Below are 20542 nucleotides of genomic sequence, written 5' to 3'. Positions count from 1 at the left end.
CACGATGCGAATTAATAAATGTTTATTGTAAATCAAATTGTAAAAATTTTAGCACGACAGCTACATATTCAAAATGTTGATTTAAAATGTGATCTAAATCTAACAGAGTGTCACTTCAATGAAAGCTTTATTAACGTTCGAAGAGAACGGAATGTTTAGGTTTTTAGAGTTGGCTGGGAAGCGCAGTTCCCTCCTTATTAAACTCAAGTGAGTCAAGAAGCACTTGACAGGTCACTCGTTGTAGACAAGATCTTTGGATACACAAAGTCTCTGTAGAAAATCAATATTTAATGCACAGTCTCTTAAGGAAGTATTACTTAGAGCTCGCTCTGTTTTATCCAGCGTAAGCTTTATCTGTATTATTATTGAGTCGCTTCTTTGCAGCGTTAGTACAGATTTCTGTCTGTTTCTACAGTTAGATAATATATGTTGGTGTTTTCTGCTTTAAAACATATTTAACTGTACCTATCGATGTAAGTGTTTACCATAAAGACACTTAGCTTTGCAGTGTTAATAAATCATGCTTTTTCAAAACGATCACTGAAGTGACACTCTTAAATACTAAGTGTTAATGTAAGTATTCTAGATGTTTACCTAATTTGTTAGATTCTGCTCTCTAGGTGATGTCTGTGAAAGGTAATTAATGGTTAAAAAATGTCGTAGTCAGATATCCCGCCATTAGTACAATTGGTGTGCATGATGTTCAATTATTTTGCATGTATCGATCGCTATACATCAGTGATCAAACATCTATCACGATCAAAAACACAAATAGGTTCATTGGTCCAAAGGACACGACTAGCGGCATCACAAGGATTCACGCAATTATGGGAACCATTATGTATATTTTATCGTTGTGGTAATTTTATTTCTGTGTTGTTTATTTTATACCTTTTTCTTCATGTTTATGATGACCTCATATAATAGCATGATGTTTTCCCTTCCCAGTTACTGATTTGACCATCGCTTTATCGGTGTGCATGGCTATCGGTGCGATACACAGTTATTATTATATTCCAAATTTTATTATTCGCATAATATTCGGTTCTAGAATAACATTTGCACGATCATGTAGGCGCGCAGTCGTTAGGTAATTGTCCGCGGTTTCTGAATTATGTTGAAATTCGAGATTATCGACTGCACGTCATGTTCATTCCTAGTCTACACTTTGAAACGCATAATTTCGAAAATTACAATTTCTATTAATATTTTTTTATTTTAGTTAACTTAATTTTCAATACACGAATTGGATTTTGGAAGAGTTAAGTCTTTATTTGCGGCGTAAGTAAGTATAATTTTGTTTTCTTTATTTCCTTTTCATTTCCGCAGTCTGGATTTTGTTTCACTGTAAAAATATATTTTATTTCTTTGTTTATATTGTGCTGTGTATAGACAACTTTGTGATATGAAATGTTTTCGAAGTGTGGACATGTAGCTCACGTAGATAGGGTTCGGTCCTATCATCCGTTAGTTCCTTTCGGGTTGCCCCGCCCAGCGCCGAAACTTTACAGCCCTATTAACTAAATTACTTGTGTTATGTACTGTTCTATACCCTACTTTACATTTTACACTATCTCTTACACCGTTTTTCTTACCGGTTTAGACGCTTGAGATACACAAACGCCCAAACAGATCCGACAAATACCACGTGTTGTAAAGATGTGCCTGTTAGCAATGTGTGCACGCAATCCAGTGTTTGTCCACTTCTATATTATATGTGGTCCTTTAGTTTGTTTATTTTACATATTTTAATTTATAGAGTTCCACATTTCTGTATTGATTTAACTATCTTTATGTTTCCATTTATTGATCCCTGAGATGTTCAGCGCTTTAAATGATTAAAGTATCGATTTGTATATATCGAGAAAATAAAAAAGTTCCATTTAAATACAAAAGTAAATGGATGAACAGAAATAATACTGATACATGACAAATACAGAGGGTATTTTAGTCATCAATACAGTTGTATCGCGACTCACAGAGTTGCCAGCTTGTTGGTACCCTATACCCCATACCTACTAACAATCTGGCAAAGTCTGTGAAGGTTTTATTCTGGCGTCATACTGTATTGAGTTTTGTTTACCAGGCGCCGCGCTCAGACCCGCTCCGGCTGGCGCAGCTCGACGCCAACGACCTGATCAGATCTGACATTAATAAACTTCGTGAATTTACATTTTGAAGTTGGAGTCTTGTCAGGTCGGGGCCGAGAGCGGTCGTAGCGAGTGTGGGCGCGGGGCGGGGGGCCGTCCCGGCGCAACCCGCTACTCGCAAGAACTACTTTGGCACTGCCTGATCAGTGTGTTTCGCAGGGGCGGCCGAAAAGTCTTCGAAACATGGCGCCGAAGATAAAGCCAATTCCATCATCACAGCCATGAAGGAAAGAATGAAACAACGCGAACGAGACAAACCCGAAATTTTCGAGTTGATCAGGTAATAATAATATTTTTAATTATGATTTCTGATAATCTTTATATTTTAAACTGTTCGGCGACTTGCTTTTTTAACGGGATACCCAGGTATATGATTTTGATTAAATATTGATAATTCAATCACCATCCTGCATATTGTCACTTAGCTAAAACTTCAAACACTTTGTCCTGCACATGAATAACACCCCCTTGAAATCCATTTTAAGCATAAGCTCTAGCCTCATAAACTCTTATATAAGAGCAATTTCTGAAATGCCATAAAAGTAACATCATATAAAATGTCATTGAGTAAATTGAAAATATCGGAAAGCAATCGCTGACACGAGTGTGTATGTGACAGACGCGTGTTCAGCATCGAGGGAGAGCCGCACTCGGCGCACATGAGCACAGTCAAGCAATCAGTCCTCGATGGTACATCAAAATGGAGCGCCAAGATCGCCATCACAGGTTCGATGACGTATAATGGTATTTAAATGTTCCCCTCTAGGTACAGGTGGCAGCTGCGGCGCTCAACAACATAAGGCAAAACACAATACAGACACAAACACTAAATTGTATTCAATCTTTCGTTTCATGTGGCGGCCAGGCGGACTTTTAACGTCGACCCAGACACTCACATAGACAGTCTTGAACAGGCCAAGCAAGTCACTATAGAAGGAACATCCAAGTGGTCTTGCAAGATCGCCATTACAGGTTTGCGGTGGTCTTTGGCGGCTACGAACCGCACGCTCGCAAGTTTGATACTATTAGAACGATTCTCTTCGCCTGAATTATCTTTTCCCTTGTTTTTGATATCTGCTTAAAATTATGATTTACGTAACATTGAGAATCATAGAGTAATAGTAAATTAAAACATAAGTATACGTACATAACATAATTGTGCTAAGTTGAATAAAGTAAATGCTTTAAGTATCTGTAAGCTGGCGCTTCAGCAGATATCAAAAAAAAATCTATTGCATATCTATACTTCAAATACTTACCCAAACAATCACGGTCAATAATGCACCGCCTCTAATCACTTCCATCGATAAAACGTAGCTTGATTTAACCATTAACACTAAGGAAATTCCACGAATCTAACACTTCACTCAAATTATAACGAACCCAATGACTATAGTCACGCACACAATATTTTGTACTCCCAAACACTAAAATAACACGATTCAAATCACGTTCATTTATAATGATTGCAAAACCACAACTCGGCAGCACGTCTGCTAAATTGACACAAATTGCATGAGAGTCACAAATTAACAATAAATGTAACAATTATGAGCGGATTGTCAAAGCCCGCTTGATCCAACATTAATGGCAACAAAGCAACACAGCTTAACAAGTCCACACAAACATTAATCCGTTTAATTTTCAGTGCGACGACGATAGATTCCTATACTTCAGTAGTCGTTTGTAAGTGAATGAACTTTAGAAGGAATAAAGCATGCAGAATGATGGTCCCCAATACCCCGAAATTTCTACCTCTCTCTACTGCCAATAACTTTTTGATTCGTGAAAATTCCAATACCATTAGACCTGATTCCCGCGCATATCTTTATACTTCTTCTTTGAAACTTTCTTCTTGGTCGAAGTTTGCATTAGAAGTTGCGATAATGTAGGCGCTATGTTCAAGTTGTTTTAGAAATCGAATTGGGCATAGATAAAAAGTTTGGTAGTTTGAAGCTAGTGTCTTCTTCTTTGACCCCAACCACAGATCTCACGAAATCCTGTCATAGATTTCTAAAGGTTCAATAGCACTGAATGCCTTTGGTAAGTAAGGTAGAGATAACTTGGTAAGGTTATCATTAGCGTAAGCTAGCTTTATCTGCTAAGACGCTTCGATTAGCGAAAGCCATTTAAAAGCGATAAATATAATAAGCAATTTCATAAACACATGTAGTTATAAAATAACCATGAATAAGGATGTATGTGTATTACTTTCAAGAGATTTACCAGGAATACGTTGGAATTCACTCAACTGTAAACGAGGGTTTTGGAAATAGTCCGTTATATTATTCTTATTATACGTGGAGGCCCAGTGAAGCGGAATATTTGAAATATTATTTCTGTGAGCAATTTGCTTTTTGGGGGAAATGTTTTTATGAGGCATCACAAAATACCATATAGACTTGTGTATTTAGAAATATTTACCACAACATTTATTGCTATACTAATAGATGTTATTATGTAATACTAATTTCGCCCTCCTTGGGCAGTTATCTGTGCTCAAGGGCTGATCGCGAAGGATAAAAGCGGAACTTCAGATCCATACGTAACCGTCCAAGTTAGCAAAGTGAAGAAAAGAACAAGAACTATGCCCCAGGAATTGAACCCCGTCTGGAATGAAAAGTTCTACTTGTAAGTTCTAACTTTTAATGAAAAAATATGACTTACAGCTTATAAACTTATTTTACTGGGATAAAAACTGAAACTATTAAACTTGGTCACAACAAAGTACTTTCTGCAAAGTAACAATGACAGCCTCAAAAAAGTTTTTATTCAGCCCAAAATAGCACTAAGTTAAAAACTATTGCAGATTTTTTAAAGGAATGTGTATTTTCAGTGAATGCCACAATTCGTCTGATCGTATCAAAGTGAGAGTGTGGGATGAAGACAATGACTTGAAATCGAAACTGCGGCAGAAACTGACTCGAGAGTCCGACGATTTCTTAGGACAGACAATCATTGAGGTAGGTATCTTAAATGTATTTTTTTTTGCTCGTCAAATAATACTTTAATTAAAATTTGACACAATGTCTTAAGAGTCTTTTAGTGGAACCATTAGCTACAATTGCACATACCGGGTAACACGTAATGAAACAATGGGCAAATGCATAATGCAACAGGCTTGCTTCTCAGGAAGATACCTATATCAGAACATAATAATTTTATAAACGCAAAGTATTGACAATGAAAAATAAAACATCGCATTTTTAATTAAATTATGAATGACGGCTTTAATCTGCTCTTGTAAGATTTCAGTCACAAAGTTATAATACAAACTTTTATGAATCTTATTAAAACAGAGTTACATTTTAAAGCTTCATTATAAAACACAGTTACGTTTTTACGATAAGCATAAAATTCTAGGTATGAATATAACTTAAAAAAATCACGTTTAAACGATACTCTTTACTCATTCATCAGGACAACTAGCTGATTTTAATAAAAATAAAAGTAAGCGAGAGTGTTATTGTTTCCAGCTTCTTTAAATTATTTGTGCAAAAAAAAATAACGTCATTATAAATACTCAAACCGCCAATTCTCAGTAAGCTGGTTCATAGTTATCAATGCCCAAGCTATATGCAATATAGCTATTGTCAAGTGTTCGTACTAATAAAAGCAAACACCAGACATAAGATGTCCAATTGCATATACAGGATTCTAATCTCCCACACATAACTCTTTATGCCTACCATCCTTTACCATCTATCTATCCATAGGTGCGAACCTTATCAGGCGAGATGGACGTGTGGTACAACCTGGAGAAGAGGACTGACAAGTCAGCGGTGTCTGGTGCCATCAGGCTGCACATCAACGTCGAGATCAAGGGAGAGGAGAAGGTGGCGCCCTACCATGTCCAAGTAAGTGGAAGTGTTGTTTTCAGACATTATTTTGTTGGTTTGGAAGTGTTAAGTATGTGTCTTCGTTATAGATTGTGTTGGCATAATGATAGTACGGTTTTTTGATATTGAATTTATGATAATGAGTTGAAAATATTTTCTTTCTCTTTAGTCACCGAAAATATTAAGCTGTACAAAGTCTCTTTAAATACCAGATGTTGGGATTATTATCATCTGCTCAAATCCAGTGTAAATAGTTCTGAATTATATTTCACAGAAGGAACTGAAAATCTCGTGTTTTTGAGTTAAGATGAATAATAAATTAGGTTCAAATATAAGAAATTGCCAATTCGATTGAACAAATCACTTTATCATCAAGATGAATTTTCAACTTTGGCGTAAATCAAATAAGCATTTTCAGATGAATCCAATTCAAGCTTAATAAAGTTACTATTTTGACTGAATCGTAGAGAAAAATAAAAGAATATGAAAGAACTAATTACCACAACTTGGGAACATAGATAAGCAGTACGTAGTCTTCCCTTCGCAAATGCAACACTCTCACTTGTAGATCTTGAAGAGTTCATAGTTCAAACACCGATGTAGCAACTTGTAACCCTTAATATTTACTACAATAACAAAAGTTACGTAATAGGACAATGACCGGCGGAAAAAAAAGTTAGCGAGATTCTTACCCTCATTTTTGATACAATATTTTCCAATTCACATGGCCAGTCAACAGGTTGTTCAGAATTGGCACCATGCCTTGGACTGAAGCCAGCGGTGTTGGTAATTACTTTTTATTTAACAACTGCTGAACTTGACAAACGTAATTTGATATTGTTCTAATGATTTGTTGGACTTGAGGGCTGACTGTGACTAATTGTGGAATTGCAGCTAACAGTGTCGACATTTGTCATCTACTACTCGCTTCCTATTGCCTTAAATAGGTGATTTAACTTGTTCTGAAATGAGATATAGTTCGTTTAGTTCATGGCACCGTCTTGTGCCCACAATAGAAACAATTTTATGGTCAACCTCATTTGTTAGACGAACTCATCTAGAAAAACAATAATTAACTGGAGAGAATTATTTCCCTCCCATTGTTCAATTTTTCCTTCATTCAATTTCGTATTCATTGAGTTTCGATTAATTAATAAATAAAATCCAATGAATACCAAAGGATTATTACGATTAATAAGGGATCAAGCAATTAGTGCAATAATATTCAATTAACACACCGACAGAACAAAAGCAAAACCGTATTATTGACAAATTTGAGATACGTAATCAATTAAGAAGATATAATTAAACAGAAGTCTTTAAAGCTCCCTCAACATTTTTCGCTCGGATCGTTCCTTTGTGCCACTAATTTGAATTACGTCGGTCGTTTATCACAGACGTACTAAAATTCCTTCGAGCATACAATCAAATATAGTTGTATTCGAATGTACCTAAGCTCAGAGCCGAGCTGAATGGAACAACTTTCGGAATAAATGTGAAAAGTTTGTGTCGCGGGCTAACTAAGCGAAACTGCTAGCTAATGCAAAAGTATAATTTCTTTCCCACATTCGGCCCCGGGAGTGTTGACAACGGTGGCCAGTTTTGTGATGCAAATAATTTAAGCTGGCTATTTTATGTAGCCTGTCCACGACCTCGTCCGTAGGGAATTTTAATGTTTATATTCCTACAAACTTTGGGTATGAACGCATTAAGGTTGATGGAATTAAAATTTCTTTGTACAGAGTGAAATTGAATGAACGTGACATTAAATTTTCAGGCTTTTTTTACTAAGAATTTTAATCAAATTTTATCATTTTTGCCAAGGTTCTGTGTGACGTAATTTTATTATTACAGTGACTTCGCATCAGTATTACCTCTGTAAAACTGAAATTTGACACTATTAAAAATAAAACAATTAATTTTACTAAAGTACGCTTTATTCTTTAATAAAAAAAATCAACTTTGTTGTTAGAAATTATTCATAATTCCTGAGCAAAAGTTTTCGCTAATTAAAAACCCATAATAAGTTTACATGAACATCCTTATCTTAACTTCAGAAGGTAGTAAAACCTCGTTGTAAAAAGCCACCCGCCACTAATTAGGGAAGGGCAGAGATAAAAAAAGAGAATCGAGCGAACACGCGGCCATTACGTTTACATTCTGTTATTTTTACATAACATGCACATTGCTTAATGAACTTGTGAACACTGCGCTTTAGTAATTAATTCTTCATGTACTATACATAACCAGATGGTGCTTATTGTCATGGAAGGAAAATAACCTCATTAATTACTTCTGTTCTTGATTTTAATCGTACCTAGAGACCTAGTTAGCTTCCAGTCTAACCAGGTTCCGCTTGCCAAATACAGTATGAAACGATAATTCTACTTCTTAATTCACTGTCTGGGATATTGTTTAAATACTGATAACACTGTAATTGTCAACTTCTATAAGTGATATTGTAAGGGGCGAGGAAGAAAGACGGCCACTTTACACTGAGCATTGCGTTGTCTCACTTTGACATTCGCTATCACAGTTCGTTAGTTTCGCAAAACTCGACAACGGCTGTACCATTCGTAAAAGTCCAGGGAAGGTTTTAACGGTGATAAAATATAGAAAGAGGGCAATTTTCTTTTTGGATTTTGGTTGCATTGTAATATTGTTAGATTGCGGGGACAGCAAGTTGTAAAATTAACTAAATAAAGCGATTCGCGAACGAATTTTATTTCAATTTTCGGTAATCCATTTCAGAAATAAAGAATCGTGATAATAGGTCGTTAGTGGGAATCCCTCGAGGAATGACATCGCGTTACGTTAGAACCGGATCATTGTTTGAGCAGATGGTTGGTATCACGTAACTTGACTGACGTTTGATTAAGTACCTTTGCTCAGTGTACAAGAAATATTATGCAGAATCTACAATGTTGACGGATTTGATTAGTGTAAGTTTATACGTAAAGTGGTTGTGCGTTATCGAAATTTTGAAGGCAACACATTTTTTGAAAATAAAATCGATAAATGCAAAAAAAACCGATTTTATTTTTCACTGTAGAAGGTTCGTGATTTATGAGTTCTTATTAATCAAAGGTAAGAAAAGATTTTTTAGATTTATAAGTATTTTACATATTTTTGTTATAATACTAGTTTCTTTCTAAGAAAACGAAATTGAGTAAATAATTCTTAGGTCCATGGCCAGTTTTTCTCTATGGAAATTATATTTTGAGACAAGTTATAAAAACGAGGAACTTATTAAATACATTTAAGGAAGAAACAAAGACATACCCATTGTACTTTTTTGTATAAAATATTAAACGCATATGGATCTCAACAGTTCCTAAGTAACAGGTACTCAGATAAACGCTTACACAAGTGCTTATTCTGATACCTATTTTATGTTCAATCCCTTTAAAAGGTAAGAGCCATGTAGGAAAATGAAGCCTTTCTTTACTTTTACATAGAGAAGGAAAATATAAGACCATCTTATTACCTTAAACAAAATGAATTAATAACTTAGGCGGGGAGGGTTGTGTGGCCTCATTAACAAGATGTAACCTACGACCAAGAGATGTTTAATTTAAGCTTAATTAATTCACTTAGAAGTATGACTATAAGTTTGGTACTTTAATGATGTTCTGGTTTAAGATATGGCCGACATTTGCGCGTGATTACAATGTTATAGTGTTAATTTATCGAAGAATGAAAATTAGATAATAAGACCATGATTTTATGTCAAGCTAGATTACTTTAAAAGGAAACACGAAGTATATATCACACAATAGTAATTTTGTTTTTAAAGTTGGTTTACAACAAGTCGTTATACAGTTGTTAAATGGTTTAAGTTTTAAACGAAAACACTATGTAAGCAAGCTGCTTCTGAACAAAAAATGGCAAATAAATCAACCTCAACAGTTTCTCATCATAAAATAACTCTGGAACGACGCCAGGATATAACCATGTAACACAGGTGTCTCTAAAATTATGGTTGTTGCCGCAGTCGTCGTTGAATCCTGATAGTGCATTAATCGTTGTAGATCGGCGTCCCTTTTCTTATTTTAAATACTCTAGCATCGATCAAGTGCCGGTTGGATTCGTATAAATAAAAAATTTAAACGATAATTATTGACCCATACAATTTATGAGCATAGCGACAGCTGCTCAACGTAGGACTATGTAACAATCACTTGTGGTTAAAAAGTTAAAATGACAAGCTAACTTTCCATTCATGAAGTTCACACCGCTACAATTGACCAAAGAAACGAAAGGAAAACTCAATTTTCGTCCAAAAAAATAATGTAAAAGAACTATTATTTAAACTTACTAAATTCCTTTCCGAGTAAAATCTAATGTTATTAAAAGTTGTGTCGTCGCCCGCCTCAGAGTTTCCTTTATCTTCGTATCTTCTCGACCTTTGACTTCAAGGAGTCTAACACTTTCTATTAAAGTAACATTTTAGCAGTTATAGAAAAGAGATGGTGATACGCCATGTAGTACTTACTCTGTCTAACTCCCACAACCGCAATTCTCTCTTCGTCTAACTTGTAGGTACGTGGCTGTAGTAGAAAAACAAACGCCCCCTTGTGGGCTTTCTAGATTGTGACGTAAAAAATACTGAGATAAATAAATTTGTTCTTGTCACGTATTAAGAAACCTTTTGTCTCTATCTCGCCATTATAGTTTGACAGATTTGAGACAGTTACACAATTAGGACTCAAAAGAAAACTCTGGTTTTATAACCTGAATATAAATTGGATTTACATTAACTTTTTATTGAATTACACGTGTAGGAACCTTGTAATCATTTTATTTCTATGTTTAAGGTTTATCTAGATTCCTGAAGCATAATAAAAATAACAAAGCAATAAAACTTACAGTTGGTGTATTAATATCGCAGATGTAACAACATATGTAAACTAATTTAAAGAATACTAATACACATTTAAGGGGGTTGCTATGCAAAAAGCCAGTTTTTTACTGTTTTATGAATAAGGGGACGCCAACCTTTGTGCATGAGCCTAACACACTTGTCCGGTATTTTTTTATATCTTAACAGTGTTCTATCTACTTAAGAGTCGGCTTTTGTTTTTACAAAAAAGTCAAAAATATATTCAAGTGTGAATAATAGAAAATTTATGATGTGGAGCGTTAACAACGGTGCTTTGAGCAAATTGTGATGGTTATTCAACCCATTACACATGTTCAAGTCATTGTAACGACCCATTAGAGTTCGCAGCTCTTAGCCAACCTAGCTTGAAATTAACTACGTAATAGCAAAGGAATTTTAATTAACTCCTTGCCTTTATTACGCATATAGCCTTTTTGTTTTAGAACTTTTGCGAATGTTTTAACTTTTTATTTTTCCTTCTTTGAAAGTTAGTGTTAGTATTAATTGTCGGCAAATATAAAAAAAGAACATGAAGATGGAACATTAAAAAACAATATTGAGTATCAATTGCTTAACGGGATTTATCACGAAAATCTTATAGGAACCTTTGAGGCATCGAAGTTTTCAATGGAATACACCGATCGTGATAGCAGCCACTTTAAGAGAAGGTATTATTTATTTTATTTAATTGATCCTGATATAGATGAGCCTCATGACAGTTATAATATAATAAGTATCTCTTCATGATATAGTTAAGCCTGTCATCTTTACTAACTCGTGAAACCTCATTCAATACACATAAATGAAATGTTCTCACAATATATTTTTCTGCAATACTATTGCGGATAGTAGTGAAATGCCATCAAAGGAAGGGATTATCTTGACTCTGAGAGCATTGCAGTGTCGTGGTCAAAAGAAAACTTCGAGCTTTAAACTTAGCTTATTGTAGATTGCTTTCACGGCTTAAGGATAGGTTATTTCAAGTAAGGATTGCGGTTATAACAATCAATAAGATCAGTTCAAAATGCGGTTATGTGTAGGGATTTATCTGTATGAGATGCAGGTTTGATCTCAAGTTGCAAACTATACTTTCGTCATTATTTCAAATTGATAAACTGTGAAGGTAATCATCGATGGAAAACTAGATTTCTATTTTGGATTTATAATCGTCAACCCACAGTATGCTAGTGGCGATCAACGTTATGAGCGTTACTCACTATAGAAAAAGAGTCTGCGATGAACAATTTTGAACTTAACATTATTTTAGAATGAAAATCTAACCTGAAAAAGTTTTTCTTGGTTTAAAAGAATTTAAGATACACCATTATCATAATTTTTCATATAAGACCTTTTTAGAAACGTATTTCGGTATAACACAAGAGCCGAGATAGTGCAGATGTTTTCAAGGTACACCTATCATTTATCAACTCCGTCAATGTTTATATATTGTGTACATTTTCACTTGGTTTCTTAGGTAACTCTCGTGTATTGTGTAGGTTTACGAATCCATTAGGGCTTCTACCTGATATTAGGATGTCAAGTGAGAAAGTAAGTGGTAGTGAAAGATGATAATATATTAGTCGCTTTTTTTAGGATTTTGGGGCCAAAGGGTAAAAACAGAGCGCTTTTATTAAACTACGCTGCCTTTCCGTCTGTCACTACACTGTCTCCTTCTAACTGTGATAGCTAGACAACTAAATGTTTTACAGATGTTTTATGAGATAAGTAAAAAAAAATCAATTATTGAAATAAATCAAAGTCAGAATTTTATCGGGTAAGATAAAAGACAAATCTACCAAGCCTGCAGTACAAAACATCCTCTGTTCCAAAATAACCAAAAATTAACCTCAAAATAATTCAAGCTTAGATAAAAAATCTTCGTGTTGCTCTATAAAATGTAATGTAAAGATACCTTTTGATCAGCCTTCAGACTTGCTGCTCCAAGCCCGGCAGTAACTCTCTGAAATTTACGAGCTTTTCGCTAAGATAAACATTCAGGCAACTATAAATTTTATGCTTCAACGTATAAAGTCCAGAATTGCACAGGGCTGGGATTTATAAATATTACGAAAAAGGGTATTCAGTTAAAACAATGTTTTAAGCCATAATTTTGAATGCAATGCAAGTTTCACTTTCTGCAAGCTCATTCGAATCGGGTTTTATTATTCTAAATGTATGTCGATTCTGTTTAATTTTTATTGTAATTTATACTTTCTACTTCTTTTTTAGAACTCGGTCGTAAATTTTGTGCAAGCTTCATAACACATCTTTGCCAGTCCTTTGCTTTTTGTATCTAATATTCGCAAAATAAAATAATAAAGCAATAATCTTTGTCACAATATAAGTAAACCAAAAATCAATAGGTATTAAAGCCAAGATAAGATACAAGGACGTTCTTCTTATCAAAGCAAATACGCCCTTTAAACAAAACAATATTTAGTCACAGAACAACTGAAAACAAACACGGGAACTAACAAACAATTGCGGTTAACTCCACCGTAATAACAAGTCAGCAATCGTAGGACCATTCCGGTAATACGTATTTTGCAAATGGAGAGCGGAAACAAAGTATAGATAATTATAAAAGGGACGCAATTAGAGGGAAGGGTTTTAATGACCATCAGGTAGAATAATGATTGAAATCGAACTCGGAGTTCACTATGTAACATCACTACGACTCTACCTTTTGTGAAGCATTCTGTGTCATGCGAGAAAAATCGTGTGGAAAACTGTTATGGAACCATTTATCAGTCTTTAAAAAATGCTTAACTTGCTTACTGTTCCTTTTAAAAATAACAATCTATATGATATTCCACTATAACACTTTATAAGACAAAATAAAGCTTAAGACGTTTACCGGTTACCATGGTAACTGTACCACATTTACCTGTAGAATGTATAGACTCGTAGCTTAAAGGCTTGCGGTCGAATAGTTATGGCAGTTACCGATTGGTGTAGGTCGTTAAGCATTGCTGCGGTATGGCTTTAGATAGGCTGATAATCCGTCTAGACCGGCTTGTAGCGTTGCGGCTATCAAATTGGTGTAATGGCTTAGTTTCCGTACCGTCACTTGACCTCTCGCTCTCCGAATATCTCATTTATCTTGTTTTAAATGGAAATTTTGCTGCCGTTTTGTAAAATACTTTGGGTATAGAAACTTTAAGTTGCTAATGACTCGAAAAGGCAAGGAATGTTTAATTGTGCTAAAATGCTGACAGAATTAGTTTGATCTATGAACGACAATTTAGTTACATACAGCTAAACAAAAAAAGGTCATGTGATAAAAGAATTGAACAAAAATTGTAACGAAAAAAAAATTATTGTGGTTTTATTATGTTCAAAATATTGGAAGGTGTCATAAGCATATATACCTATAGACCTGTATTTATTACAAACAAGGGACTGAGCAATGTCAATGGGTACGTTAAGGTGTGTAAAAGGTAAGATATGCTATCAAACCAATTACAGTCCCCGATAGGAAATCGATCGGTAGCAATTAACCCGACACTGCGATCTAGAACGGCAGCAAAACAACCGACACACCGTTTAACACCATTTAAGTTTTTAAAGTCCCCTTTAACCATTGCACATACGATTTGAACCCGAACAAAGGCCCTTTTCGTTTCAGCATTTTAACCTCTTATGACGGTAATTGCCACAAGCCAGCTATGTCGCACGCCACCAACTTTTAATTGCATTACTTCACCTACTGGCTAGTGTTATACTTTTAGGGTTCAGCACGCGTGTTTAAAAAGCCGTATCGTCCCTCAACTTTGCCCGTAGCTACAATGGAAAGTTTGTAATAGCTTTAGTTTGAAATCGTGAGGTTTTGATAGGTGTTGTTCAATATACTTCTTTGTGTTAAAGATATAAAAGAATGTTAGATTTGGAAATGAAACGGCTTAGAATCATGATACAATAATAATATAAATACTGTTTGAACTTTAGATCAGAGTTTTATGTCACTTACATTAAGGACTGAAGGTTCCAATGCACGGATTGTTGAATGGGTGCCTCAGGTTCGATCTTCACGTAGGCTATGCATTTGTGTGAGATCCAAGAATGCTTGACCTGATTTTGAGTTTATGTATACATGACTTACATGTTTATGAAATCACATGCGGCACAAGGATTAAAACCTGTAGCGCGGAAGTCTCTTAAAGAAAATATGCAAAACCATGCGCCCAAAGTATTGAACTTGACTTACACACACCTAAGAATTTCAGGCTTTAGAACCTAAAATGTCTTTCCCATTTCTTCAGTTATTTATTATGTACGGAATACGATAAGTAATAGCAAGTCATAATTTAAATATCAAAGCGCTTATTTCCAGTCACTTAACTAGTATTTTACTTTTCCAGTAAAAAATAATGCGATTGTTAGTGTTTTAAAGCTATTGGCGCAAATATTACCTTAATTGAGTGCTTAGCTATAACGATAGGACCTTTCTACCGATAACTTGACTTCGGTGTTATATTGGGTGGTATGTAGATGGTAAAAATTAGATTTAAAGTTTGAAAATAAAATAGAACTTCATTAAATTCTAATTAAGGAACAGGTTTATTACTGTTTTTAAATGTCACATTATTTTAAAATGTATTAAAGATATTAGTAAATAGACTTCAGATATACATATATGAATTATGATACAGTACTTTTAGCTTAGCAGTTAGATTAGATTGCCAAGTAAAATCGAAGGATCTAATTTCGGCATTCACCAATGTCTTCTGGACTTTATATGTATATCACAAAGTAATTATGCCTTGCTAAACAATGTCCAACGGGTGGTTTATAACACTGGCACTAGGTAGTGCCACACGAAAATAATTAAAAAAAAGATTTTTGTATTTGAAACAAATAAACAGCAGTAATATCAATTGAATAATTTTAATCAACACATCGTGCTGAGTAAACAATTTTCGTCGATGTCGTAAGCACACTCACCTTATCAAAGTAATAATATTGAACACGGATTTCCCGGAAAACAACGCAGTGTTAAAGCAAACATATCTCTTGAAAATTTAAAACAAAATTGGATTAAAATCATACTCGTAAATATTCAATAAAACCTGCGACGTTTCAATAACGAATTTCCAATCAAACTTGCAAATTAATTTTAAATATCAGTACTTTTATTATTCGCTTTAAAGTAGACGTGTCGCTCGTTGTTAAAGCGAGACGGCGTATTATATAGCTCGTAGCGCTGTCTCATTTCTACTATGATAACAGTTCCCGGTTTAAAAGCTTATGGTTAAAGCGGGAAGCTCAAAATAGCTTGATGCAATCAAAAATGTATTTAATGAAAAAGTAACATTGTGAAATATTTATTATAACTGCGAATGCGATGTAAAATAATTGAGCCGTATTGCGTAAAGACAACATTATTTTATATCGGGGCTTTACACATTTGTGTTAAATAAATATCGTTAAAATTAAAATTTAAATATTGCAAGCTCATTTTCATATAAAAATGTCTTTGCTCAAAATTATGAAACAAACATTATTATGTTAAATCTAAACGTGTCTTATAAGATAATACATTTCAGCTTAGCATTATCATTATCTCATTTTAAATTAAAAACCAAATGGAGCGACCCAATTAATTCCCGGAATAAAATTATTGAACCGACCGTGATTACTTCCAATTGTTAATTACGATCACTATTGTCATTCTTCCAACAATCCCTTTCCAAGGTTCTTATAATTGAAGGAAAACCTTTTGTAGCGAATTCGCTCCATAAAACATCTCCTGATTCGTATTTAACAGATTTGAACTTGTATCTTCCCTTTTCGACAAAACCCTGTACTATGACATCTCCAAGAAAGACGATTGTCATTGTGCGAAAGAGAGAGCGATATACAGTGTTGCCTTAGTACACTGTATAGCAGCGATATAAAGGTACGGTACGATACGGCTTTAAAAGTTTATGGTACTGATCTTTTGGCCCTCGGTTCCGTAGATTAATGATGTTCCTCTTTCTCCGTTTCCTTACAGTTACGTATATGTATATGTGTGTACTTACACGGGCGGCCATTTTAAAGATGGCGTTTATTTGTTGACACGTATATAGAATACAATGGTTTGTTAAAATAACCTTTGTGAGTAGGGTTTAGAACTGAGAGTGTGGTAACTGTTAAGTCTTTTGATCAAAATGAGGTCCTTTTCTTTTCTGTTAGGTGGTTTTTTTTCATTAGTGATAAAAGTCTAGAATTCTGGAATTACTATCTTTTATAATTAGGGAAGTTACCATTCATTATTATCAGTGTTATCGCAAAGAATAAGCACCTATTAGCGTTCTTTAATGGTTAACTGTTTTAAATATTAACACTATTATAAGCTAATGGCTTTATTGGATTATTAATAGTACAATTTATAATATCATAAGTTCCAATTTATAGGCAGTATATCAAATGTTAAAATTTAAGCTGAAATACGTTTTGAACCAGTTTGTAACCCATTTTCTACTTAAGTGCTGACACTAAATGGGAGAAGTTAGTAGTTTTAATAGTTCGCTGCGTCTAACGAGGTTGGCCACTAGATCAATCAGTGTCTAAAAAAAGTTACGTTCATCAAAATATTGTGTTCATGTTTTTTAAAAATATTCCTAATTGAATTAAATTTTAGAAGATGACAAGATCGATTAAGTATATCAAATACGTATTCAAAACGAATCTTCAACAATTAGTAAACATTTCACATACTGACAGAAAAACAAAGAAAAAAAAAAAAAATATTGACATAAAAATACAGTTCAGCATAAATGTAACCCTGACGCCTGTGCTAGGCTTAAAGCCTGTGCTACAGGAGCCAGTGTCTTCGCCCGTTTAGGTTATAAACGTAGGTACTCCGTCCCTTTTCGTCCGTATCCTTCTGCTGACCGTACAAAAACAAGGAAAACGGGAAGCTATATTTGAGAGCTGTTTTATGTCCGCACTAAAGCTCGGTACTGTATAAAGCTTAATGTATTGATGAAATCGGTATAATGCTGAGATATTTTGAAATATTTGGCCCAAGTCGGTATCGTCGCGTGAGGCGATCAGCCATTTTTGACAGTCCATTAGGCAGGCTTAGGTATTATAAACACAACGATACTAGAATGATGATGTACAAATACTGCCTAGCTTATTTATGGTTGTGATGTTTTATCGATATTTTTTGTCGTCTTGTCAAATAGCGTAATCTTGTAAGTCAACTTGCATTTATATTCTTGTAACACGACACGAACGTTTTGGTATATTGCCAGTATTGAAAATCGTAAGCCACCTAGGAATTCATTAATTAGTGCATTAAATCAATGTGGGTGTTTAATTATGTAAACAAAGAAAAATCACAAAACAGAATTCTGACTTTCTAATTCCAAATCCCGAAAACAATTAGTATTCCAAACTCAATTAAAAATTGTTTTCCCTTTTTATTCTTTCCTTATTCCCAAGGTGTTTCCGTAAACAAACATGTCCAGTATTATTTAGTTAACGGTCGAAGGTGCAAGGTTCCGCTCTGATTGCCTCAACCAAGCCGAGACAAATTTGTTAGCGCAACGGGACCAAGAAGGATTAATGTTCCTTAATTTCCTTAGCAATAAATTGTTTGGAATAAAACTCTTTTGTGTTTTATGGGCTTTTGAATCGCATTTTGAGAATAGGTCGTGCAAATATTGTTTGAATGTTTTAGGACTGTAAATAATTCATGTATTCTACTTTTATGCAGATACTATTAAACTTGCCTGGTTATTTTATTTATTGATTATAAACTTTTTGAAAATAATTACCATAATAATATGAACAAACGGCTGCTTAAAGGTATGAAATATGTAAGCAATTTTTATTATGTCTTTCTAAATAGTAATTATATACAAAAATTGATCTCTACATTTAATTCAAACTGTGATCAAAAACCCATTTTAACTTAATATCGTGTAACACAAAATAGAAAATAATAACCAAAATGGAGCTACAACTATAAATAACTAAAATTGACAAATCGTTTCAGTTTCAAATAGATCTGTTGCTTCCCATGGGTGATGTAATACAACGGCTAAAGGATTGTACTAGCGGGATACAGTATAGTCAATATTCTATGTAAATGGTTGTTTTCGATAGTGGAAAGTCGGGGATTCAAACTGTTTTGTTGGCTGTCCCAAATTCAAATAGTGCCGCATTGTATATGTCACTGTCCGGTTAGAAGATTCATTCTTTTGTTTTTAGAGTTGTATGGTAACGTATATTTCGAAGTTAGAAACGTGCGTTTGTCATTTCAAAAGTTCAATGGGGTATGGCTGTTAGAAAATTAGTCAGGTATCTTTAATCTATACTAATATATAAAGCTGAAGAGTTTGTTTGTTTGAACGCGCTAATCTCAGGAACTACTGATCCAAATTGAATAATTCTTTTTGTGTTGAATAGACCATTCATCGAGGAAGGCTTTAGGCTATAAACCATCACGCTGCGACTAATAGGAGCAAAGATACAATGGAAAATGTGAAAAAAAGAGCAGGGCAGGTATAAATCATAACTTATATCTTCTACCCACGGGGACGAAGTCGCGGGCAACAGCTAGTATAAAATAAAGATGGTCAAAAACGAAAAAGTAAGATAAGCTTCAAATATAAATGAATCGTTTAGTTTTAGATATTTAAATGTTGAATCGTGTTGTTAATTAGAGATTTAACGAGATCAACTTTTCCGCTTGCTTACCTAAGATTATATCACAAAAATCTTCAAACTAAAACTTAGCGTTTGTACAAAAATGCTAATCCCCAAAACACGATTATTTGCAGTGTACATTGCATATTACCTAAACAGAAGCTATCGTCGCACAAACGCCCTGAATTTCTCACTTTCATTACGTACACCACCCGAACACGTACCATATAATATTTGCATAATATATAAGTTTCCCATGTTTGTCGAATTTGGTATTCGTTGGTTGTTACCAAATAAAAAGCTGTATCACTGGGACTACAATATAAGGCGACGTGTTATATTGGTCTCGGTATGACTCTGTCTTTCTCGAATCGGAGCGCAAATAGTGAAAGTTGCTTGGTTTTTCCTGATTTGTTTGTTTGCTGCTTTTTTTTGGTTGTTTAAACAACTTGGAGCAATCAATGGACTGTTATTTGTTCGTTAGGCAGATGTTGTACATATTTTCCGCCAATGGGACAGTTTATGTAAACATCTGTAAGTAAATTGAAAGAATCAATCTAGTTCTGCATCAATGGAATTGAGACCGAGTTGATACCCCGAAACCCGACTCTAGCGCCAATTCAAGCAGTGGCTGGAGTTGGAACTACGCTTTATCGGTAGCTTACGATATCGATACTCGATCTTTGTTCGACTAAATATAAAACTGAAATCTAAATTAAAAAGAGATCCAAACCACTTTCGGGATTAAGTTTACTGGTCTGCAACCTTCGGATTACCGCTTTGTCAAATTTTGTTGATATCGGACTTTTGTTTTACCCGATCCACCTAAACCTTTTTATGTGATAAAAGCATCCATTTTACCTTGAGCGCCAGATATTATATTTATTGAGATCTCATTTAACTAATTTGTAGAATTCAATAAATAATGTTCAGCCAGTTGTCAGTTCTTTTCCTATATGGTGGCTTAAAACCTTGACCAGGTGGTTTTTATGTAATTTCTACCATCTAACATAACTTAAATATTATAA

The 20542-nt window shown here is 34.4% G+C and overlaps 1 protein-coding gene across 4 annotated transcripts in view; it reads left to right on the top strand.

The window, feature by feature from the left end:
• LOC113503452 (protein unc-13 homolog A) overlaps positions 1-20542 on the top strand; it is a 56265-nt gene that overhangs the window by 10372 nt on the left and 25351 nt on the right. The window contains exons 7-11 of one of the 4 annotated variants that reach the window (XM_026885431.1): positions 2310-2430; positions 3016-3122; positions 4640-4781; positions 4987-5113; positions 5867-6007. In XM_026885431.1, coding sequence (XP_026741232.1) covers positions 2310-2430; positions 3016-3122; positions 4640-4781; positions 4987-5113; positions 5867-6007 — 638 coding nt within the window. Of the gene's footprint in view, positions 1-2297; positions 2431-2769; positions 2877-3015; positions 3123-4639; positions 4782-4986; positions 5114-5866; positions 6008-20542 lie in introns of all 4 variants that reach the window. The other 3 variants (XM_026885432.1, XM_026885430.1, XM_026885428.1) reach the window with 3 other exon arrangements.

Source organism: Trichoplusia ni, chromosome 19, assembly GCF_003590095.1.
Source record: "Trichoplusia ni isolate ovarian cell line Hi5 chromosome 19, tn1, whole genome shotgun sequence".
NCBI lineage: Eukaryota > Metazoa > Arthropoda > Insecta > Lepidoptera > Noctuidae > Trichoplusia > Trichoplusia ni.
This window is presented reverse-complemented; position numbering and strand designations above follow the sequence as displayed.